This window comes from Cyrtonyx montezumae, unplaced genomic scaffold, assembly GCF_038088225.1.
Source record: "Cyrtonyx montezumae isolate F1298 unplaced genomic scaffold, pur_monq_1.0 scaffold_3, whole genome shotgun sequence".
Taxonomy (NCBI): domain Eukaryota; kingdom Metazoa; phylum Chordata; class Aves; order Galliformes; family Odontophoridae; genus Cyrtonyx; species Cyrtonyx montezumae.
The window spans coordinates 54,502,107-54,527,766 of NW_027072034.1; the positions used below are offsets into that span (position 1 = coordinate 54,502,107).

At 39.0% G+C, this 25,660-nt stretch overlaps 1 protein-coding gene across 16 annotated transcripts in view; it reads left to right on the forward strand.

Annotated features, from left to right (window-relative positions):
* Window positions 1–18,524, forward strand: part of KDM6A (lysine demethylase 6A) — a 145,549-nt gene extending 127,025 nt beyond the window's left edge. For 7 of the 16 annotated variants that reach the window (XM_065741602.1, XM_065741607.1, XM_065741606.1 and 4 more), the window contains 10 exons: window positions 820–884; window positions 1,001–1,075; window positions 2,904–3,052; window positions 6,134–6,248; window positions 8,019–8,206; window positions 9,422–9,563; window positions 13,370–13,496; window positions 13,823–13,993; window positions 14,256–14,334; window positions 16,259–18,524. In XM_065741602.1, coding sequence (XP_065597674.1) covers window positions 820–884; window positions 1,001–1,075; window positions 2,904–3,052; window positions 6,134–6,248; window positions 8,019–8,206; window positions 9,422–9,563; window positions 13,370–13,496; window positions 13,823–13,993; window positions 14,256–14,312 — 1,089 coding nt within the window. In that variant the 3' untranslated portion in view covers window positions 14,313–14,334; window positions 16,259–18,524. Of the gene's footprint in view, window positions 1–819; window positions 885–1,000; window positions 1,076–2,903; window positions 3,053–6,133; window positions 6,249–8,018; window positions 8,207–9,421; window positions 9,564–13,369; window positions 13,497–13,822; window positions 14,373–16,258 lie in introns of those variants that run through there. The other 9 variants (XM_065741603.1, XM_065741605.1, XM_065741613.1 and 6 more) reach the window with 4 other exon arrangements.
* The last annotated feature ends 7,136 nt before the right edge of the window (window positions 18,525–25,660 follow it).

Genomic DNA, 25,660 nt, shown 5'->3' on the forward strand with positions numbered 1-25,660 from the left:
CAGTCCTTTTTTGTTTCTCTTTGTCCTTCATTCAAAGGATGAATAGGACTTTCTCAGGTACATAGGGCACTTTGATGTCTAGCAGCTGTCTCATTCAAAGCCAGAAGTCTTTGGACAGCATCCAGGCAGTTCTTTCCTGCTTTTTGTCTTACTTTCTCCTTCTATGTGTGTATACTTGTGAAAAAGGAAGTTTTTAAAACAGGACTTTGAGCCCATTGTGCTAAAAAGATGGAATTACATCACTTAATGCTGGTTAGACTTTTTCCACTAGTCATGGTCCTAGCTACTGCAGTGCTAAAATAGCAGATGGCTATTAAAAATTCAAAGAACTTTGTATAATGGATATTGTAAAATGGATTTTATAAATATTAGTCAGCCTATTTTCACATCAGGGGACCTGCTTAACTTTGAAGGCAGATAAATATTCTGGTCTAAAAATGTTGGATTGGATTTCTTTTTACCTGCATAATGAAGCAAACCCAGCACGTAAATTTGTAACTCTAATATAGATTAGCAGAAGTGTTTACAGTGTAGAAATCTCCTGTTGTCCTGGCCTGAACTTCACTGAGCTTTTAACACAAAGATTATTTTGCAGTGACTTTTGACTAATAACTTTATTTCTTTGTTTGTTTGTTTAACAGTGTTTCCATGAGATCGTGGATGCAGATATTGTAAACATTATGCCACCATCTTGAAACAAATGTTATCACTTCATACCTCTATATGCCTGTATTGTTATGTATATGCTTTTTAGTATTTGTATTGTTTAAATATCACTGTTTAAATAAATGATAGCAATTTCACAATTGCATTTTATAGGAGGAAAATGAAAAAAAGAGTCACCACAAGGACCACTCAGATAATGAATCCACATCTTCAGATAAGTAAGTGTGGTATAAACATGGTAATTTTACAGTTAGATTTGAAAGTATTTTTACACTATACCTATTTTCACATTCATTACTTTTTTATTTATTATGGTTTTTTTTAATATTTACAGTTCTGGGAGAAGAAGAAGAGGACCTTTTAAAACAATCAAGTTTGGGACCAACATTGACCTGTCAGATGACAAAAAGTAAGTTTGACTGTAGTTCCTTTTGCTCACAGTGGTATTCTGCACTGTTACACTTCTTCTGGAAAGCCAGTGCATTCTTCTCAGAAGTCAGTTAATTTTCTCATAAACCCAATTCCAGTTGCAAGTTCTATTGCCATGTTATCTTTAATCTGTTGTTAAATTGTTGTTATAAATCCTTCTCGCCTTAAAATCTGTTTTTGAGTTTGTCTTTCCAGGATCTTTAATTTTTCTGTAATGAACTTATAAATCCATCAGTCACTCTTCTTTCCACTAATACTTCTAATACACTCCGTTTGTTTCATTCCAATGCTTTAAATTATTTTCCCTTTTATTTTCCCTCTTTTATACCTACTCTCATCGATTTTGTTTCCACTTTCTCCTAGCTCAGGCTTTTCTATCCAGAACAGAGAATTTGCTCAGAATATGTAGTAAAGACTGAATTGATGTATATGAGAGAGAAAGCCATGATAAAATTAAACGTATAAAATAAATACAGAGTATTCTTCATTTCAAGTGATTTTTATAAGACCAAGAGTAGAAGAAAGTAGCTCAAAAAACTTGACAGTGTTTCAGAAACACACTGAAAGCATTCTTTTTAGTTTTCATCCAGTAATAATTTTTTATTTGGTTCAGTCTCTTCTTGGATCAATTTTGGAAATGGATACTATTACTATTCCACCAGCTGCAGTACAAAAATTCTGATCTACCTCAATTAGGAGGAAAAAAGCGTATGATATTGGAAATTGGAGAATAAGACTTGCTTAGGATGCTAATTAATTTTTTACAGTATATTCTGTGTGTATACGTACATGTTTACATATGTGATTAGAGATGCTCGTAAAATTTGAAATAAGATTATGTGTTTTTCTGAAGAAAATCCTATCTTGCAAAATTATTGCCAATTAACTAACCTAAGGAGCAATCCTATTTAGAAAGAGGCTTCAACCCTATCCTAAGAGTAACTAACCAAATGTTCATAGAAATTGTTCTGACTCTTCAAATAATTCTCATAGAATCACACATGCAAGCCGCATCTTCTGATCTTTAGTCTCAACTTCTGATAGAAATCATTTTTTTTCCTGAACTGGCTTGTCATACTTAGGACTGTATTTGGAATCATTTTCAAATTGAAGGAGTAGCACAGATTATGTGCTGTAAGAAGTGTCTAGAGATATGTTTTCACTAATAAAATCATTCTGTTCCATAGCACATGCACACAGCTGACTTTGTTCCTGGTTTTAGCAGTCATGTTTGCAAGTCAGACTATGTTCAGACAGTCTTCCTAGCAAATGTCATGTCATAAGGACTTAATTTAAGTAGTTGGGTAGAGATAGTGATAGGAGGATGGTTGGACTAGATGATCTTATAGGTCCTTTCCAACCTTATGAACTTATGAACTTATGAACTTATGAACTTATAATATCATTTGGCTCTTGAAAGCCTCGTTAACAGTTTCTGACTGGTTTAAGAATGTGGGGAAAGCAGCCCACTGTGTTTATGGAAAAGATATACACATATGATATATACCAAGGTGTAAACTGAATGCATGGTTGTGGTATAACCCCAAATTGAATAACTGCAAGATTGAGTTAGGTCACCAGGTCCTCTGGTTCATAGTTAAAAGAAATTGACGTTTAATTTCTCTAGCTGTCAAGTAAAGTTATTGCATTTTGTAAACCTCCATTTTAAAAAATGCTAAGTTACATAGCAGTGAGTTGTCTGCTCCTTCATCTCCCGTGCTTACAGTTTTCTGAAAATGTTTATCTTTCCCAAACTCTTCTAAGAGTTTCAGGGATTCACAGTTTGTCAATTTGCTATTTATCTGCAGGTGGAAGTTGCAACTCCATGAACTGACAAAACTTCCTGCTTTTGTACGTGTGGTATCAGCAGGAAATCTTCTAAGCCATGTTGGTCATACCATCCTGGGCATGAACACAGTGCAGTTGTACATGAAGGTTCCAGGAAGTAGAACACCAGGTGAGTATAATCTTTGCATGAAAAAAAAAATAATCTACTGCTACGCTGTTAATTTATCATCACTGCAGACTTTGTGTCTTTTATGTCAGGCATAAATATGATAATGAAGTACATACTCAATATTCTTTCATTTCTTGATTAAATGAACCTGTGTGTACAAAGCACTAAATTACATTTTCAGGGAAATTTCTGAATTTCTGAGATGGCTTGGTAGTTGCCATTCTAATCTCTTGCATATAGCACAGGATTCTGGATTCTTCAAGGGGAAAAGAATGAGTTCATGTAATTGAACCATGTTTATAATTTGCCTTTAAAGTTTTTACAGACTTCCCCAAGTAGGTCTTGTATAATCATAGAAATCACTATACTTCTTAAATTCTTCACTGCTGTCTCAGAGTAGGGCTCCATTATGAATAGTTCTGTGCAAGGACACTGTTGTGGGTTAACCCAGCTGGGCACAGCATCTCACTCGCTCCCTTCCCCACTGGATGTGAATCAGAAACATAATGCAGAAACTCTTGGGTTGACATTTTAATATGTCAAGCAAAAGCTATGCATGCAAGCCAAGCAAAATAAGGAATTCATTCACTGTTTCCCATTGGCATGCAGATGCTTAGTCAAAAAAAGACTCCATCCCAGCCAAAACTAGTACAGGCACTGGACTGAGACTTGGGAGGTCACAGAATGATGGAATGACTTAGTTTGCAAGAGACTTCAAAGATTGTCTAGTTCCAACCCTCCTGGCATTAGCAGGATTGCCACCCACTAGAGCAGGCTGCTCAGGGCCCCATCCAGCCTGGCCTTGGGCACCTACAGGGATGAGACATCCACAGCTTCTCTGTGCAGCCTATTCCAGTGTCTCACTGTCTTCTGAGAAAGAAGATCTAATCTGTACCTTCCCTGTTCTATTTTAAAACCTCTCCCTTGTCTTATCACTGTCAGACCATGCAAAAAGTCTCCCTCCTGTTTATAAGCTCCCCTTGAGTAACCAAACATCATAGCAAGGTCTCCCTGGAGACTTCCCCATGCTTTCTCATGGGAGAGGTGCTCCAGACCTCTCTCTGATAATCCTTTTTGGTCTCCTTTGAACCTACTCCCAACAGCTGTGACATCTTTCTTGCACTGAGGACCCCAGGCCTGGGCACAGTACTTAAGGTGGGAGCCTCACAAGGACAGAGCAGATAGGGCCAGTCACCTCCCTTGCCCTGCTGGCCACCTCTCTTGATGCAGCCCTGGATACTGTTGGTCATTTGGTCTTCTTCTGGCTCATGTATGACTATTATCCACTAAGACCCCCAGGTCCTTCTCATCAGGACTGCTCTCAAATGACTTATCCCACTCTTCACACATATTTGGAATTGTCCCAACATCTGCAGCACCTTGCACTTTTTCTTGTTGAACTGCATTCAGTTCACGTGGGCCCACTTCTTAAGCTTATCCAGGTGCTTTTGGATGGCGTCCTTTCCTTCTGTTGTGTCATCTGCACCACTCATCTCGGTAGCATCTGCAGACTTGCTGAGGACGCGCTCAGTCCCACCATCTAGGTCATTGATACAGATGGTAAAGAGTATTGATACTCTTAGATGTAGCAGCAGACACCACTTGTCACCAGCCTCCACTTGAACATAGTGTTGTTTACCACAACCCCCTGGCTGGGACCACCCAGTCAGTTATTGATTCACTGGGCAATCCAGCCTTCAAATCCATGTCTCCCAAATGTAGAGATAAGGATGTGGTATAGGACCAGATCAAAGGCTTTGCAGAAGTCCAGGTAAACATCATTTGTTGCCCTTCCATTGTCCACAAGTGCTGTCACTCTGTTATAGAAGGTCTTCAGATGGGTCAAGCACAGTCTGCCCTTGGAGAAGCTGTGCTGGCTGTCTTTCATCACCTCCTCCTCTTGCATGTGCTTTAGCACAGGTTTCAGGAGGATCTGCTCCAATATCTTCAGAGGTGAGATTCACGGGCTTATAGTTTCCCGGATCCTTCTTCCTACACTTTTTAAATATGGGAGTAGTGTTTCAGTCACTGGGGATTTCACATATTAGCCGTGATGAAGAGTGACTTACCAACTGCCACAGCCAATTTCTTCAGGCCCTTGGAACTGCATGTCATCAGACCCTGCAGACTTGTACATACTCAGTTTTATCAAAGTCTTGAACTTGCTCTTTGCCTTTCATGGGAGTGATATTGCTCCCTCAGCCTGCACCTAGAGGTTCAGGGATGGTGAGAGATATGGGAAGTCCGTCTGCTGTGACAAAGAACTCGACTACCTCAGCCTTCTTCATCTCTGTTGTTGCTCATCCCCTGGACTAAGTTTTGTGCTAAAGTACAACTTCAGATAATACTGTTAGGGGTTACGGTTCAGTTTCTCAGATGATAAAAGAAGGTAAATTTTTTTGCATTTCTGCATTGATTTTGAAAACTCCTTGGTACAGATTTTCTTACTGCTTGTTTGTTAGTGTCTGAGGAACATGGTTTAGTGAGAACTATTGGTGATAGGTGAATGGTTGGACTGTGGATGATCTTGTAGGTATTTTCCAGCCTTGGTGATTAGAATCATAGAATGAAATGACTCAGGTTGGAAAAGACCTTAAAGATCATCGAGTCCAACCATGACCTGACCATACTACCCTAACTCTAACAACCCTCCGCATGACAACCCGACAATTCTATGATTCTATGAAGTCATGAAGTTTTTCTTCTAAATGGGATTGTTGAAAGCTATCACAAACACATTGTGTAAGCTTTAGCATTGTGAAGCATCGGTTTCTATGGAAAGGAAGCTGCTGAATGATTGGTCAGGTTCATAAGTCAGGTGAAGTCAGATTCATTAGTCAGATCGGTAGTTCCGACTTTTCATTTTGCACAAACTAACAAAAGCAGAATTCTCTTTTTATCAGCAACTTAATTGCATTTCTTGACACTGCGAAGCACCTAAATAATGTTTATAATAAGATTATGAAAACTGAAACTGTTACATATGGAGTTTTTTTAGTAATTATAACCTACTTGACATTTTCTTGGTTATTTTGATAAATTAGCCTTACAGAAAGTGTGTTTATTTTTTCTAAATTTCAGGTCATCAGGAAAACAACAACTTTTGTTCAGTAAATATAAATATTGGTCCAGGTGACTGTGAATGGTTTGTTGTCCCTGAAAGCTATTGGGGTGTCATGAATGACTTCTGTGAAAAGTAAGTTGTGCATATTGTTCCTTATTTTTTTCAAGTTGTCTTTATCTTTCTCAGACCTAATGGGAGGATGGAAAGTACTCACCGAGGGGGTTTGTTATAAGTGAATTTATAATGGGTTTTCCATATAGTCTGAAAAGTCCTTTAAAACAAGTCAAAATGCAAATTCTAGAATATTTGCAAGATATGGAATTTATGGGATATGCAGGAGCTTGGATTGCCTTAGGTGCTCAGCGATAGCTTTGCTTTCAAAACTTTACATTACAAGATAATCCATCCTTGTTGTTTGTCTCCCTCTTTATCAAGCACCTTAAAGCTACCATCTACTCTTAGCAAATGCTGATGCTTTTATGATCACTTTTAGGACTGTTGCAGTAGAGTGATAGGAAAAATTGGGGGGTGGTTTTCAAGGAGTGATGAAGTACTTTCCTGGTATTGTATGTTGTTAATTTTATTATGATTAATGTACACATCATACTTAAGGAATTAGACAGCCATTGGTATTTTGGCATGGTTTCTCACTGGATCTAATGGGAGAGCTTAGTTTACCTGAACTCCAGGAGGCTTCATGGCGTGCTTTGCATATACTGCAAGTTTGTAGCTTGCTTAATAAAGTTGAGGTGCAGGGACTATTGGGTAATACTGGTCCAGCCCTATGATTAGAATTTATATGATCTGTTTCACGTGTGCTTAAAAAAAAAGGCACTTAGGAGCAGTTTTGTCCCCTCTTCATGCTGTTTTCGTTTTATCTTAAGGGAGATTTTTTTTACTTATATTGCCCATTTAAAACTAATGCAAACTCCTCAAGTTTCTTCAGAACTTTTCCAGAGTTGTGCAAATGCTTCTCTTTTCTGCTATTTCTATTTTCTGCTTGCCTACTGACAACTGCTCTTAAATAATCTGCTGTTTAAATAATCAGCCTTTACAAAGATTATCCACCTCAGAACTGTATGTAATTCCACTGTCAAAAATGCAATGTCTGTAATGACAGTAGGCCTCTTACCTTCATGCCGTTGCCCTTCCCGAGGGTAAGAGGGAGTCTGAAAGTTTGGTTATCTCATAAACTATCTAGAGTGCCTAATAGAGGCAGTGAATGGTTTTTAAAAATTTGCCAGTGATCTAGCATGGTGCAGTCGAAAAACACTTTAAAATTGGGATGAGGAAGAGAAAAATGTATGTTATTTCACATTACCATATTGGAAGACTCAGGATTTCATTGTTAGGAAGTCCATATGGAGGCTTTTTTTTAATGCTTCTTGGGAGGGGTAGCATTTCCTGTCTGAACATAGCACAGACCTGTGAATAGCATTGAGATGGTGCCAACAAGTTCTTGTGTGGACGAGCTTTACATGTTCACACTGACAGCATGAGTACATGTTTTGCATTGTTCTAAACAGAAAGCATTCTTAAGAACTGTATATAAAATCAGTCACAGGTTAAAAAAAGCATCATTCTGCTCCAGTGTCACCCCAGATCTAACAAGAACTCCTCTACCTCAGCATTAATAATACTGGGAAACTGAAAGGAAGATAAAACTTAACTCTAAGGCCGTAAACTCTCTTCACATGAGCAGATGGTTGAGCATTTTAGTATTGGAGAATATAAAACAGGGAATTGGGATCAGGAATTTTGTAGGTGAAAACTTTCTTTCGACTAGTCCTCCTGCATCACGGATTAGATGCAGAAAGCATTTACAGTGATAATCACTTTTTACAGGTAATGTCATTGAAGTGTTGATAGATACTGACAGCTTTATTTTCCCCATTGTTTCAGGAACAATATGAACTTCCTAATGGGGTCTTGGTGGCCAAACTTGGAGGATTTGTATGAAGCCAATGTCCCAGTTTATCGATTTATTCAAAGACCAGGGGATTTGGTGTGGATTAATGCTGGCACTGTTCATTGGGTTCAGGCTATCGGCTGGTGCAACAACATTGCTTGGAATGTTGGCCCTCTTACAGGTACAGTTGAATAATGCATTGTAAGGTAATTCTGTGCCATAGAACCTGCCATCTTTTAATAATTTACTTTGTTTTTCTAGATTAAAAATGAATAGACAGTATTTTAAAATATTGTGTGTTGAAGCATTAAATAATTCCATTGGTAATAGGAAATGAAAGCAGCAAGAATGCTGTCGTTGCACTCTGCATTTAATGAACTTCTAAAACTTACAGTAGCTTAGCAAACACTAGTAGAATAAGATGTTGAAAGGAATTCATGCACTGTGTTTTGTAGGCTGTTCTCTTAACTTTCTCTTCCAAAACTACTTCTACTCAACGGACTGCACTACAGCATACATCTGAATTGAAGACTTGTGCAATCTCCCCTTTTCAGGATAAAAGATACCTAATAGTTCTTTAGTGAAAGCATCAGGAAATTTAAAAATTGTAATTTTTTTTTTAAACAAAAGAATGTAAGGTTTACTCCTCTAGAATCTAGTCATTATTTTTGAACCGTGATTTCAGAAGACTTTTAGATGTGAGAATGGAGAAGTTCACAGCTAAAATAAGGAGGTTCTGCCAAGCATTTGAACAGATTGTACTTCCAAAAAAAAAAAAGTGTTCTTTAATAAGGTGTATCTTTATTTCATTATGGTGCAATAAATAGTGTATCTCCAGGATTACGTGACTGACTGATACAGAGCTCATGTGTTCAATCAGTAAATTTTGCAAAACAAGTTTTTAAAAAGGGTGGGGTGAGTAGGCTGCTTAATCAAAAAGTCTGACTCACTGCACAGATCTCTCAAGGTGTATTCTTCGTTTTCAAGTTACATATTGTAGCATTCTAAAATGATAAAGAATATGCAGACATTCAAATGTCTGCAAGATACAGACATCTCAGATGTACATTTTTTGTGTCAAAAGCTTGAAAATTAGTAAGTAACACTTCTTGAAACTGTTCTCTGTTCAGCATAGAAATTCAGCAGTTGTCAGCAAGTTCTTGTTTTCACGTGTGGTTGTTACTACTGTGGTGTTCTGTGTTCTTTTAGTATCTGAAGCACAATAAATCTGTGCTTAAAAAAGAAATTCTATAGATTTTAAATGTAGTTGCAGGGAATGGGCTATTTAGAAATGCTGTTTAGTCTCACCATAAAAAAGTCTGAATTTTTCATAAATTATTTTAGGCTCAGTCGGTACTTATTTGATCACTAACTACTTCTGTAACCTTTTATGTAGCCTGTCAGTACAAATTGGCGGTGGAACGGTACGAATGGAATAAACTGCAGAGCGTGAAGTCCATAGTACCCATGGTTCATCTTTCATGGAATATGGCTCGAAATATCAAGGTCTCAGATCCAAAGCTTTTCGAAATGATTAAGTAAGTCTTATTTGAGCATTTACTGTATCCATTTCTTTTTCAAGCGTAAAGCAAGGGTAGGTCTATAAATAGGCCTTTGAAAGACTTCTGAGAATCAGGCCAGAATGATTTGATAGTCTGTTTTTTGAAGAAAGAATACGCTTGTACATATTTATACATTACTGTTTATTACATTGTAGTTGATGTTATTGTGACGTGGTTTGAGAATGGTCTAATAACTTTTTCACTGTTCTTAAATATGCCACAGACTCCAGTACATGAGCAATCAACTTACATAACTAAACCTGCTCAGAGTATATGCCATAAGAAAGAACAGATGGAGGTCATCAACTGAAGTGTTACCTTTATAATGATAGTCATTTCTACAGCAAAATTTAAATTATTTTTGCATTTTTAGAACATCTCTTTAGTAAAGGCTCACACATCATCATTTGCAGATCCAATGTAAATGTTTAAATAAAGGCAAGTAAGAACTGGAAAGCCACCTTCCCATTGCTCTCTCTTCTGAACAAAAAATTAATTGATGTGTAAAATGATAATTGCATATAGTGACATTTCTCAAACACTCTTAAAATGCTGAAACATTTCAAACTCAAAGCATCTTCATTAATGCTTTTTTTTAAGAGTGCAGCTTGAAGCAAATATAAGTAATTATATCTGTGTTGAGGAATAAATGGACATTTCAGCATACATCTATCATAGGCTTGTCATAAAGAAAGTGGGAGACTGAGTTCCACAGCAGATGACTCATCATGAGAATACTCTGGTGGCAGTTCTCTCTGTTTTTCTTCAACCAGCCAGAAGAGCTTCTGTCTTAGTCTTTTCAACATACTAGATCCACAAGCATCAAATCCTTTTATGATTTGCCTTGAAAAGCTCCTTTAAATATGGAAGGGTTAACTTGCAGAAAAGCAGCAAAGAAAATCAGTTTTTCCCCTAGTAGGATTTAGAGTTGACATCTGTGTGAGATAACATTTTACAAATAGGAATTTTGAGTTTAATTTAGCCTTGAAATCTGTGGCAGAATGAGGGAATAAGTGGAATGGTGACTTTGCAAGGCACAAAAGTGTTAGAAATTGAAAACAGTGCTGTCCTTTCAATTAAGCTGTAGGTGATCATAGTCAAGATGCTAAGTGTTAAAAAGGGAAAAGAAAACCTGCTAGTGTACTGCTGAAAATAGAAAAAAAAAAAAAAAAAAAGAAAAAAAAAAAGGGGGTGGAAGAAGCAGAGGTTAAGAGAAATCCAAAAAGTCCTTTAAAAAAATAAATGAAGCTAAACCCTTATTTCACATGTGTATATATCTTATCTAGTCCAGCAGGAATTGTAAATCTCAGAACAGCTCTAGAATTCTTTTTGCAAAATATGATTTTAATTATTTCTCACCCATATTTTGCATTTGTGCAAAGTTGAGTCATATTTTTTGTGTGGATGGTTTAGGTTTAGGAGAAAAACATAGCTAAGCAGAGCATCCTTCTCCAAGGGAGTATCTTAAAATGTTGCAGAGAAATACAGAGAACAGAATGGTTTCCTGTTTTTATCCTGTTTGATGGCAGCTGAGTTTTTTTTTTGGTGCTTTTTTTTGTTTTTTTGGTTTTTTTTGTAGTGAGATACCTAAATTGTTAGATGTACTTTAGAAATAAAGTCATTTAGGAGCTGATACAGACTTTGATCTTACATACTATTGCATTTTTCAGGCTACTGAAGCCACATCTGTTTTGTTAATTGTTAGTCAGTTCCGAAGTTTCATGCTTTGCATGTGAAGGAAGAGAAGACCTAGTAGTGATCTCTAGTTTGTTGCATCTAGTAACAGTAACCTGAAACAACTTTTCACTGTGGTCACTTCTGTAGTTGCGGTGCAGCTGTAACTTGAAGCAGCTGTCACCAGAATACAGTTCAGTATATGGCTTTAGCCTCGTGTAGATATTTTAAATGCATAAGCGTTCATGAACCCCCTTACATTTAGTGAACAGTTGTGTAATTTTCCTCTCAAACTTATTGTCTGAAGGAGTGCAGTCTTGCTGTAGATGAAAGACAAGGAGCAAAATCTAAAACTTCCTCATGAGATTGTTTCTTAAATTTTATCCTAACAATAGAATCTTGAGTGGAAATGCAGCCAGACAAAATGATTTAAAGTAAGGCAGGCAAAGTACATGCTTGAGAAAAGAAAAATTAACATCAGAACTTAAATGAGAAGTCAGAAGGCTTTTACAAATGCATCTGAAGAAAGAATTTTAGAGATAGTGGGATGATGGTAAAAAAGCCTTAATATTAATTCCAAAGTAACAAGAATAATAAGAACAGGACATGGGAGGAATGATTTTGCACAAAATCATGAAGCAAGGCAGAATACATTGTGATATCGATAAGGAAAATAAATCACTCAAAGATACAAATTGGTGAATTAAGGTGTGATCTACCACATATAGTTGATTGTATGCAATATCATGAGACATCATGAGTTCCATTAACATCAAACTAGAAAGTGTGGAGGAGTTGCTGCTAACTGAGATATTCAGTTTCATTGACAATGAGTATATGAAAATATGTTTAATGTAAAAATGAGCTTTCAATTTCACATTATTTTTATGAGGGTAGGCCATAGACTTGTGAAAATAAATGATCTGGATGTTAAAAATCAAGAGGATAGAATTGCAGTTTAAGCCTAAAATTCTATTAACTGCTTGGAAACACATGAAGCAAATATTTAAGAAAAATACAGAACATGCATATGGTATGTTTAAGGTTTTAAAGTGAGAAAGATCAAACTGGAAAAATTTGATAGAACTCTGAGTACTTTGTTTTCTGTCCAAAACTTAGTTTTTCAGTCTTCATTCTGCATCTAATGAACAAGTAATGTAACCACCCTTTGGAGGAGAAAATTAAAGACCACACGGACAGTGGCTCAAATAAGTAAGATAGCTGAGAACTAAAAATAATTGTAAATAACATTGTAACTTAGAACTTTGCTGACCTATTTTGCCAGCTGTTTTTCTAAGAAAATGTATCCATATCATAGCATGCTAGGATAGAAGTCACAGTTTTTTAATGAAGAAAACTACGTAGGTTTGTGAAGAATAAAAGGCTGGGTGTTTTTTGTCCTCAGCAGAAGCATAACAGGGAATTGTTAATTTTAAACTGTTCAATTCTTTTCTTCTTAAAATGTGTTAAAAAAATCTTTTTCTTTTTTGTTCCCGTTAAGGGACTGGCCTCCTTTTCTAACACTAACCTGTCCATTCCTGTTTCTTTTACATAGAAGTTGACATTTGTTGGTAGGTCTTTTTCTGTATGTAGAGTGGTTCCTGTCAGAACATAGGTTTCCAGACTTGTGTTAACTGAAAGTTCGGTGCTGTTTGGGAAGTTGTTGGGTTTTTTGGATGTTCATTAAACCACTTCTTTGGATAGGCTATTGTCATTTACACAAAATGTCAGCTTGGCAGTTCAAACTAACTTCCTTCTGATACATTCATGCATCACATGTGTTTTGAAAAATATGGTATTTCATTGTACTTAAAAGAATGTTCACATGTTCCAGTAAAAAATGAGATACTGTTGTAGGGAAAGAATCGTTACAGAAATGAAATAAATGTACACAGAGATCTGTAATCATGTGATCTAACTCATACTTAAAGTCACGCATCCAGTGATTCTTATTAGACAAGTGTTTCTGAAATCCTAGAGGAAGAAGCTCCAGCTCCAGAGTCTTGAGTGAAATTTAGGCTGCCTGCATCTGTCTAGAAAGTGTAATACTGAATTGAGTATACAGCTGATGGCCAATGCAGTCCTCTGATCCTGACTTTTCGTTGCAGGTATTGCTTGTTAAGAACTCTCAAACAGTGTCAGACACTGAGGGAAGCTCTGATTGCTGCAGGAAAAGAGATTGTTTGGCATGGGCGAGCAAAGGATGAGCCAGCTCATTACTGTAGCATTTGTGAGGTCAGTAAATAAATATATGTTGGGCTTGGGTACTACCGTGACGTTTGTTGAAATTTTAACATATCTATTGTTGCTGCTGTAAGCTGCAGCATCTACTGTGTGCTGTAAGCAGTCGAGCTATTTTTTTAAATGCAGGCTGTATTATAATGCTGCCTTTTCCACAGCACATAGAAACTGTTACTCACGAGGTCGGTTTTCAATTCTCAGTTGTTCTAAGAAGTTGTTCTCAGGATAAGAGTGTAAATCTTAAACCATGAAAGCTGTATTTTCTTTAACTTTTTACAAATGAAATTGTAACGATTGATTTTCTGTTTCCTATCTCATAGGTGGAAGTCTTTGATCTGCTTTTTGTCACTAGTGAGAGCAATTCTCGAAAGACCTATGTTGTACATTGCCAAGACTGTGCACGAAAGATAAGCACGAACCTGGAAAATTTTGTGGTGCTAGAACAGTACAAAATGGAGGACTTGATGCAAGTCTATGATCAATTTACATTAGTAAGTCAAGTTAATAAGTGGATGCATAAATACATTATTTGTAAAGCAGTTGTAGCCTGTCTTGGTACTCCATTGTATGAGTACCGTGAACTTTCTGATTCGTATGGAAGTTTGGGTTACGTGTGATATTTACAGAACAAAACTCTGCAGAGTCAGAATTATGTGAAATAGTACAGTAATTTACTGCAGAACATAACCACTGAGTTTTCAGGAAAAGTATGATGTTACAATTCATAAAGTTGTGGCTTTAAAAATCCAATAGAGATCACCTGGAGACCATAACTGGATCAGATGGAGATGGGAAGAATCAGGACAGTGAAGCTTGGAGAAACTAGCACCAGGTTCAAGAGCATCTCTAATACATTGGTTGTGGTATGAAGTCAGTATAGCAGCAGAGCATCCTATGCACTGAGACCCCTTTCTCCCGCTCCCCTTCCCACCCTCTTCCAAATCAGCACTGTCCTTCTGCTTAGCAAGTGGATGCTCTCAAACAGTTCTGTCTTTGGCTTGGGGCCTCCTTTGCATTTCAATTTAAAGCAAAAAGCCACTTGGCCATTATAGCTTTGTGCTATACATGGCAGCCTCCTGCTTTGAACTGTGTCAGCACGACTGTCCTAACATTTCACCCAGGTTTCATTGTTTCAGGCAAAGATGGCTTGTTTGTAATCACAATGAAAGCAATGCTGGATTTATTTATGATAAGCCTTGCCTTTCTGTCAAACGAGACAAGCATTGGACAAAGCGTTCTGAGAATTTCATGTTGAATTAAATACAGCAGCCCAGAAACAGCTGTGCCTTTCTGATTCATTTCCAGGTGCTGCAGAAAATGTATGTTTAGACAATTGTTTCATGTTATACAGGCATGACAAGTTGCAACCTTTGAGCTAGTGCCTCAGAGTTCACCTGTTGAGGCTAGTGAGAACACAGGACCATGTCCTCGTAACTTAATTCTCTTCTTTGGTTCAGCAAAGCCTGAGATGGCTGAACTTCTGCTTACTCTTTTAGAAGCCCGTTCTCATTACAGCTGGTAAATACTGCAGTTCTGAAGTGATAGTGTGTTGCAAAAACAGCCTCTAAGTAACCACCTGTTCTCAGATACACCACCCAACTGGGCAGAATGGGCAAGAACATTTTTGTATGGAAAAGAGGGCAGAATGAGGGAGGGTGGGAGGGGTATGTTGTTGTCTGTGTTTATATCATTATGTAGCTAATGGTGGTAGTACAGCTGTGCCTAGAACAAGGGTTCTCAACCTGTAAACAGCTCTCTGCCCCACGAGAGTCTATACCTGCAACCCTAAAGAACATTAAAAATTGTTCTGTAGTGAAATTTATGCACAGTATCGCTTTTTTAAAAGGCTTATAAATCTTGATTGGGAAGGGTCATAACCTACAGGAGAGGAGCTGAGGTTGTGGCACATCACAGAACAGAGATAACCTCAGATGGCAAAGATGTTGTAGGACTAACAGGTTCAGTGCTTGGGCTAAAGTATCAGGAATAAATACAGGAATTAAATAGAGTTAGTATTGCGTGGATAAATACTATAGTGTGATTTACAGTGTCTTTAAAGACAGAGCAGATTCTTGAAGGAATTCCACATCATGGCAGTGCTGATGGGCAGGAAAAGAGAAGAGGAGGTGCCATCAGAAGTTCAGGTTTTTTATGATAATGCTGTAAAGAGCAGTATTAGGGAATTGGTATCTTCTAGACCTTCACCCTTGCACTAGTTAATTGAAATAAGTAGTTGATTGAAAATAAATAAAGCTTTAATTTACTCATTTATTTCTCCCCATATCTGAGAATCTTGATCCTTTCCACAGATGACATCAGAATTATATGTTTATATAGCGAGGAATTAAAGTGCAACCCACGAGGTACTTGGAGAGCCATAAAAGGAAGGGATGACCCACCTATTCCACTGATAAACAGGTTGAGAATCCCTGTTTTAGAGTATGCAAAGATAAATCTACATCAGCCCGCATGGAGCTCTTTAGTGCCTCAACAGGACTTGTTTTGGCATCTCACAAAGTATCAACTCAGATATCCCCACAGTGTAATCCAGTGTGCAGTACAGGCAAAATCCTAACCCAGAGTTGTTGAATGAGTTGGAAAAAAATGCTGATAGCCACTGGACAAAGTCCCAGTGTTAAAAAAAAAACTGCAGTGTCTGACTTCAAACTGTCATGCGCACCATTTGCACAGATTTTGGTTAAATGGCTGAATTCTACACCCTTGTAGAGAAGGTAATTTAATGTTTTCTTTTTCAGGCTCCTCCATTGCCATCCTCTTCATCTTGACATTTTTTCATGGACATTAAATGAAAACTTTTCTGATATTCAGGAAGTGACCCAGTTCTGCACCACTGATTTTTGTAGCTATCCCGTAAGGCTGCTGGCTGAAAGCTGTGTCTATGCAACCTTCCAAGTGCGGAGTGTCAACCAACTGGACAGGAGAGAGCACTGCCTCCTACTCCAGAACTCAAAACAAATAAAGCTCATCCAGCTGTACTTCAAAAAAATAATTCCATGTTTTGTATATATCTGACAAAACTGGCAACATTATACAGACTACTGACTTGAAGACCACCTCTTTTGTATTTTCTCTGTTTCTGGGCTGATGAGTTGGTTTCATCCGTTTTTCCCCTTCAGAATTTCCCGTGGAAAAAGTACTAGCTTAGCTGGTCATTTCTTTGTAAGGTAGTTAGAAATTTTAAGTCTTTCTTTGGGCAACTTCTTTTTTTTTCTTTTTTTTTTCTTTTTTTTTTCATGTGAAGAGTTAGGTGATACACTTTTTTTTTTTTTTTTACTGCTTTTATGTTTTTCTGTCTTGTTTTGAAACCATGACGGTTACACTTTTGGTTCCTAAATAAAATTTAAAACAATTAACAGCCAAGTCACAAAGATAAATGGGTTGCACATAGACTAAGGAATAAACTTCAGATTTGTGATTTTTGTTTCTAATCTTGATGTAAATTTACACTATTTATAAATACATATTTATTGCTTGAAAATATTTGTGAATGGAATGCTGTTATTTTTTCCAGATTACCTGCCATTGAAATTTTAAGGAGTTCTGTAATTTCAAACACTACTCCTCTTACATTTTCTATATGTAAATAAAACTGCTTAGCATTGTACAGAAACTTTTATTAAAATTGTTTAATGTTTAAAGTTTTTCTATTGTTTGAGTTTTAAAAAGATTTTATGTACAGTGCCCAGTTTTTGTTCTTTTTTTGAATCTGATTATATATATTTTATATATACTCTTGTGCTTGTGTATATATATAATATATATAGAAACTCGAATATAAATATGTGTATAAAGATTTAGAGACTAAATTTTTCTCGTTTTAAGTTTTACATCTATGGTAGATTTGAGGTGTCTACTGTAAAGTATTGCTTACAAAAGTATGATTATTTTTAAAGAAATATATGGTATGTATCCTCAAGACATAAAATGACCTTCAGACTGGTTTATTGTTAAATTGCACTTTTTGCAATAACAGACCAATAAATAGTTGCTGCCAAAACATAGTAGTAGATAATAAGTAATGGCTAAATTTTAAAGCTCTTTGAGAAAATACCGGGTTTGACAGGAAGTTTGGCACTAGTTTCAGAGGAGAGATGAAAAAGGTGAATTGGAGTTTGGGTGGGGATGGTATCTAGAACTCAACCAAATCGCAAAGTCTGTATTACGGTGTGTCCTATTAACGATTTAAGAAGTGAAGAGTGAATCACCTTGGTGTCACTGTTGACCCGAAAAAGGACGTTGTTGTGGTATCCTATTGTATTTTCACATATTTTGTAATACAAATTCACTGGTAAATTTTGGAAGCACTAGGTTTATCTAGGACAAGTTTATAATATATCATTGTAACAGTTTGCAGTTTTAATTATGGTATTTATTTTAAGTTGCTCCTTTCTCATTAGCTTCTTGAAAACGCATTAAATCTAAATTTCGAAATTGATAGCTTTCTTATCGATCAGAGTTGACTGATGCAGGAGGTTCTGCATCAAACGATTTCTCATAATTTCTCATTAGTGGGGTATGTTAGTGATTGCATTGTTAAATTTTTTGTAATCGATGTGAAGTGTTAAAGGCACAGAGCATGCTGATAGTTTATTTTGAACAAAAAGAATCGCCTCTTACATTTGTAGCTTCAAATGAAGGGTGTTTTAATGAAGAACCAGTACAGCTTGCCTGCCGCTGTTACAACCGTTCTTACTGCAGTTGCAGAGGACTTTTCTGCTAGTTCTTGAAACACTTGGGCAAAAGGTTATGGGGATTGAAGAAAAATATAACAAACGCTCTTGCCAGCAAAACTATCAACTAGCAGTTAGGAAGCCAGTATTTACAGTTCTGTAAAGATGTAAGCCTCAGCTCTTGATAACGAACTCTACAAATCATAATTTTTTTACTTATGTATTTTATGCAGTCGTAAATATTGTAATCTTGACAAACCATGCTGCAACTGAAAAGCTACTCCTTTGCAGTAGTCTTAAACCCAAATAAAAGCAAGATAACTTACCTCAACTAATGGCAAACAGAAAGTCCTCGTTTCTCAGTGCTATAGAATATTGCTAACTAGGGAAAGAGCAACCGTGTGCTGATCCAAAAGGGCTGTGCACCTTTCCTCCCCTTTGGAAAAGAGGATATCCCGTTACGAAGGGAAAAAAATAATTGTGTTTCACCAATGAGCAAGTAGACCAAATCAGCTGAACATCAGGCAGTATTTTGTTCACTCTGCATGAAGGTTTTGTCATGGATTTGAATTGCTGCAGGGCTTTAATATTTTGCAGTTTTAATACTTCTTAATTACACTATGCTCCTAAACTATGGACAGTTTTGAACTATAAGCTGCTATGATTTAGAATGCTTTTTGTTTCATTTTATTAAAAAAAAAAAGCACAAGTTAATATTTTATCACTTGTAGTTATTACGCAGCAAGTTCTGCCTCGTAATTTACGAAGCGCACGCAGAGCACGTGAAGCATTGGTAAATCAACTCGGATTTCCAGCAGTGGGGGGTGGAAGGGGCGGTGGGATTCCTGAGTGGAATGGAGGGGAACAACCCACTTTTCCAATGAAGCATGGCCTCGTGGCCCTTTGAGCCCCACACCTGAGCCACCCTGCGAGGGATCCCGGCTTGCTTGTAGTCACAGATGACCGTAGCGAGCGCATTAAGAGTACGGGAGCGGCCAAAGATGTGACGCTTGCTGAAAGAATTTGGAAGAGGTACAGGGCAGACAGAAGTAAGGCATTATTAACATGGATTAATAGTGAAACGGATGAGGTGAAAGCGAATGTTTACAAAACGGTATCAGAAAATTGAATGAAGAGGAAAACTGGGGGAGCTGACAGCACAGGGATCCGGTATGTGGAGAGAAGGGAGGGCCGCATCTTTCTGAGCTAAATTTAAATTCCTCCATAAATGTATTCAACAGAGCTTTGATTTTTTAAGCTTCCCCTCAGATATGTAAATTGGGAGCAGTCTCTCCGCTCTTTTTTGGAGAAGAGATGTCTACCAGTTTTTCCATTTCACGTTGGTAGCTGAGTAAGTGAAATGGCTGGTGACAGGGCCTAAACGTTCCTGAATGTATATGGCAGGTAGCGTGGTGGTCCTAAAGGCAGAGTTCTGTGAATCTGCACTTCTCTAGTTGGAGGAAGATCTTTGCCAGAAGTACTAAAATGGTGTTGCTCTGCTGAAGTGAATACAGCTTACCTCATTTCAGGATAGGACATGATATAGATGGTTGGAACAAAAGTGGGTATGGACCGAGGACTCCCCAGCCAAGCGGAAGAGATGCAATTGATTAAAGAGATAGAAGGTGCTGGGATTTAAATATCATGCTACAGAAGACGATGCTTATCCTTGGTTGCTGCCAATACCCTGGGAAAGGGGCTCGAGGCACAGAGGCCTAGCAGGAGGGATTTTAAGCCTGAGTTTACCTAGGTCAGCTGTACTGGCTGCAAAATGTGGCCCATCAATTCAGTGTTGGGGGTGGTGCCCACAAGCAAGTCTTCTACAGGACAGGGATGCTTTGTCTTCCACGTTCGCTTTAGCTGCTGTGGGAACCAGTCGGAGGAAGCGCTCTAGCTGGGAGGTCGGAGGGCATGTCAATGGCAGTGGCTACCTACAAAGCCACAGAAAATAGCAAGAGGCTGCAAGAGAGTGGTCTCACTGCACCTGGGATCCAGTAGATGCCATGGGAGGTTACGGGGGCACTGTGCAACCAGGTGGTGTTCATCAGCCCTAAACAAGGAACACGGGGACAACAACTGATCCAGCAGGAGCCTTGACCCTGGCGCTGGGTGATGTCTGTGGGCTGGAAGACCTTAAGCGGGGAGCTTAAGGTGGTCACAGCCCACAGCATCAGTGCTGGGGATAGGATGTGGGGAGGTTGTTGCCAGGAGATCACCCATTTTGGTGTTCACAGTTACTGCTGCCCCACCTGGAGCTTGGCAGGGCAATGGGAGCGTGCAGCAGGTGAAGGAAATGCGGGAGGATGGAGATGGGATGAAGATGTGTTATTTTTTTTGTTAGAGACTGCTGCCTCCCTGCTGACTTTCACTGAACCTAAGGCCAATGGTTCCTTTCTGGCAGAGAGCAGCATGATCAGGCTTTTAATGCAATGAGCACCCTTTTCAAGAGTCAGTCCTGCACCACCGTTATTTCTGGTGGAGGGGATTGTCATGCACAGCTTAAATGCACATTGCTGCTCAGGAGGTAGGAGATGACACGTTTGGGATTGAAGCTGATGAAAAGGAAGACCCCATCTGAACATGCAGAGGAGAGCAAAGCCCAGGTGACTGTTAATTGAGGGAACGGTGCCTGAAAGAGTGGGCTGCATCACTCCCTGGATTCATGGAGCTGGCTTTCCCTGAAAGAGTCCCACCCAATGATGAGATGTGCAGTCCAGTTAGTGCAGAGCCTATGGAAAAAGGTAAATGTGCTTTGACAGAGCTGGCTGACCACTGTACGCAGAAGCTTTAAATGGTTGAAAGGGAATTTTAATCTCTTCAGTTTTAAGGTATGCAAAGTTTGGGTTTGTGAAGTTTATTTTTTCTAATACATCATTGCCAATGGGCCATCCTACTTTTGTTGTAGGGGAAAAAAAAAAGACAAGAAAAATGGCTATATCAATCAGTGACCATCTCTCCACTTTGGGTTTGGTTGGGAGTGTGGGGATTTTCGAGGGCAGTGGCACTGGGCAGCGAGCTCAGCAGCTGCTGCACTGCACACCATGTAAGGCTACCTTGAAAGGCAAAAAGTGGGTTATCCACGTGGATATTTGTTGTTATCCACCACAACACTAAAGCTCACTGAGAGATTTTGGTGTTCCTGAATGTAGATGAGGGAAACTGCCATGTATGTGTGCACTGAACAAAGCTTGTACTCGGTGGCTGTAAGAAAAGATGCAGCCTGATATCTAAATCCTCCTTCAGCTTTTCCTGTATCAGGAATTCTGCTGGGCTATGCTGGAGACAGAGCAGAAAACATCTCCCCAAGAAACAATAAATAAATAAATAATTGAAAAGAATGGAAAATAAAAACAACAAAAATCATTGAAAGCATTTAAATGAATGCTCAGTGGACCTCTCTCCATCCTGGCTAATGGGCAAACAGTGCATGTGTGTGTTTGGTATTTGGTGTTACCTTTGAAAAGCCACTTCATGAACAGCTTCAAAGTAAAAAGCCAAAGTGGGATGAGCTTTCCAGCACAGATCAAAATGAGCTGACAATTATCCTAAGTGCAACTTGGGTCCTAATTTTCAAAATCAGTGCAAAATGCTGCTTACAGAGATTGATGGAGTCTGCAGCAATTATTGCAGTGATTTGAAGAATACTGTGGATAATGTTGTTAAAGGCTTATTTACACAACTACAAGATTGGAGAACGTAAGACAACCGTGAATGAAGTGCTGCTGTGTTTGAATAGGCGTTGGTGCAGAGGTTATGCTAGGGGACAGTACAGTAGATATGTAGAAACAAGGAGTTCTGCTAAGAAAGAACCTTGGGAAGAGATGAGATGTTATCTGTGCTGGCAGATTTTGGCACCTGTGAGGAGGACAGAAGGCTGAAGTGTTTCACTTCACCGCATCCCTTTCTCCCCACCAGTTATTACCCATGTTTGGCGTTGTTGCCATTGCAGCAAATACCCGGGGAACTTTGTGCACTGCATGGGTGGCAGAGGTAGGAGCTAAAAAAGAGGTTTCTCTGTGACTGGAGAGGGAGGGAAGTATATTACTGCTCATCTTCTGGATGCCGGATGGTGTGTCTGCTGTCAAAAAATTGAAAAAAATGCAGAATAAAATCCTACATGAAATAGGAGAGCTGGTCTCTGCTCTGTCATTATTTATATATTTGCTTGTTTGCTTGTTTATTTATTTTTTGTGTCTCCTTCCTAGCCCAGATGATTTTGCAAGCCATCAACCTACCATAGGAGGAACTCTTCCCTTCTCAAATGTCTTGTAAGCTTTGCATGCTCATCTTGGCACTTTCTAGTGGTTGTGCTCATCTCTCCTTAAAATACACATTACCTTCTCTTAACCTTTATCTCTATGTTTTTTACCTTTCTGACACTGCTAAGCAGCCTTAACAAAGGCATTCAGTACATTGACATGCTTCCTGCTCCTTAACCAAGCTCATCAGTGCATGTAATGCTCAAAGGAGAGCAAGAATCTGGTTTTGAGGAGCAGCTTGGCAGTGGGAGAAACTTCAAGGCTGGAAAATGTGATGAGAAGATTAGCTCAGAGCTGTCCATGGGTCTATGTCTGTCACTGACAATGACATGTCCACTGGTACAAGAAAAATTAATTGGAACTTTTTTTCTGTGGCAAAGTGACAACACTTAGCTGGGCTACCTGATGAGGTTATGGAATTGGGATTGTTCAGTCTGGAGAAGAGGAGGCTCAGGGGAGACCCTGTTGCTCTCTACAGCCACCTGAAAGGAGGATGTGGCGAGGTGGGTGTTGGCCACTTCTCTCAGCTAACAATGATAAGTTGAGAAGATACGGCTTTAGTTTTCACCAGGAAGGTTCAAGTTGGATATTAGGAACAATTTCTTCTCAGGAAGATCAGCAAGGCAGTGGCACAGGCTGCCCAGGGAGGTGGTGCAGTCACCGTCCCTGAAGGTGTTCAAGAGCCGTGTGGATGTGGCACTGAGGGACGTGGTCAGTGGGCACGGTGTGATGGGCTGCTGGTTGGACAAGGTGCTCTTAGAGGCGTTCTCCAACTTTTAAATTCTATGATTCTATGGCACTATATGCCTTAGAGGCTTAGTGCTATGAGGATTTCATGTCCCACCAAATCTCCTCCACCTTAGTTTCCATTACTGAAATTCTATTTCATATTGTTTTAGCCAGAATAATTCTGACATGCTTTATTTGTTTATTTTTCTTGGTTTTGCCTCTCGGCAGGTTTGTTCCCTATGACACTGTGGTCTCCTGACCAGGATGTCCTCCCTGCACCTCTCGCTCTTCTTGTACCATCTCTGGGAACTCCCAACCCATTCCTCCTTCTCTCAATTTGTTTTTGGGTGATTTCTCATGGAGAATCATTGGGCTGGGAAATACTCCCATGTATGTTTCCAACCTGAAAAGTCAGCTTAATAGTGTGCAGAAAGGGCAGGATTTTATTACAGCCCTTTTGCCTTAGGTCTGCAGTTGTTGTTATCAGGTCAGCAGAGGACAAAAACTAGGTTCAAATTCCAAAGGTTCCTAACAAACAAATAAACATCTGATTGACTTCTTTGGACCATTTTGAGTCAGGCAGAGGAGAGATACTTCTTTTAATCCATGTACAGCCACTAGAAGCTGCTTTAATCGTTGAAACAAAAAGACTCTTGAGGGCACCTGCCCTCTATGACTAAACAATATTCATTTTTGTATGACTGTTTTCGATTGTGGTGAAGGTTTGTCCTGATTGAGTATTTCCAGACATGTGAAGCGGCTGTGCTGGCAAGCTAACGTAATAGATCTGGGATCTCAAAGCTCCCACGTCCTATTACCCATCTCTCTCCCTCCCACTCACAACACGGATGTTAAGATGGTGTTTATGCATTAGGATAAGCTTATTTCCTTCAAGGATTGGTGTTCTTTTTTCTTCTAAAGGAAATATCAGTGGAAAATTAGGGTGTTTCCCTGAGAAGACAGTGAGTCATGGGTAGCTATGTTGCAATAGCTTTATTCATAAATATTGTTAAATTATTCACATCTTTTATTTCATGAATATCACAAAACAGACGGCACTTTTTCCACCCAGGAAGATACTTCCCTGCTCATCAGAATGGGAGCCCAGCTGAGAGCTGTGGGACCACGGGAAGCCCCAGCTATCCTTGCCAAGCCACCTCTGTGACCTGGGAAATTTACTGGGGCTGATGCAGAGGGCCAGAACTCTGCTGCTGTGTGTGGGAAGGAAAATGAGAAAGAAGATGAAGAGGGATTCTTTATCTTCTCACTACCCTATAATTCTTGATGCTGGGATTTTCTGGCCTGGAGACAATGGTACTTCAACTTTCTTTTCCCTCCTTCCACAGGTGACATCTTCAGGTACAAAACACCTATGGATCTCCCCCAGGGAAACCTCCCACACCTGTGCCCACCTAGGTATCCTGTTTTGCTCCACACTAAACTGAAAGCTATGCTCCTTCCCAACTCCCTTGGCAGGCTGTGATCCTGCAGTCCTCAGTGAACTACTGCCCTGCTATTGTTTTGAGTATCCGCCATGAGGGGGCTATACACACCTCATCCAACTCTGCTATGGCACAGACACTGACTGTGGTTCCTCCCTCATGCCCTCTGAACAGTATTGCCATCAGATTGTTTGTTAGCATTCCTGGACAGCAACATCAAAGTTCCATTTGTAGAGGGGAGGTCTGTGACACTTCTCACCTCCAACATGCAGGTTTTACACCCTAAAAAATAAATAAACAATAGGAGGTCGGGATAGATTTCACCTGATTTTGCTTTAAGCAGATTGGCTGAACCTCCTATTCCTATTCCTATTCCTATTCCTATTCCTATTCCTATTCCTATTCCTATTCCCCTTTGAGGCGCTGCCTGTGAGTACTTTTGCAAATGAATGATTTCATTTTCTTCCTCAGCCCTCTCTTCCCCTGGTCTCTCTGTGCCGGGGTTGCTGCTGCCCACAGCATCTCTTTTGGCAGATGTTCTGCTTCTGTCACATTGGAGAAATGATTTTTGTTGTTGTTGTTGTTAATCTGCATCCATGCTGTTAGCAAGTAGCTCCTTTCATTTCTTTTTTTACTTTTTTTTTTTTCTGGGACAGCTTTATTGTGTTTCTGCACCTAATTTGCCTAATTTCTGCATTTGATTTCTGCTTTTTCAAGGGTGCCTGTTTGCTTTGAATCACGCTGTTGTGCTGCTGTTTAGCCACCTGGGGTGTGCTTGTAGTTATTTTTTTAATTTACTGTTGGTACACATTTACTCTAAGTTTCTAATGTGGTGTCTTTAAACAGATCCCACTGTTGCAGGGCACTTCAAGAAAAGCTTGGGCATTTCACATCAGATGAGGCCTTCCTGCTGGGCTCCATATATGGCTCAGACAATTGAGTTTCCAGTGCTGAGGGGTTAGACAGATTTTTATAGTAAAAATATACATATTTCTGTGAAAATTCAAGGTCAGATTTGTCTTTCTGTACTCCATTCG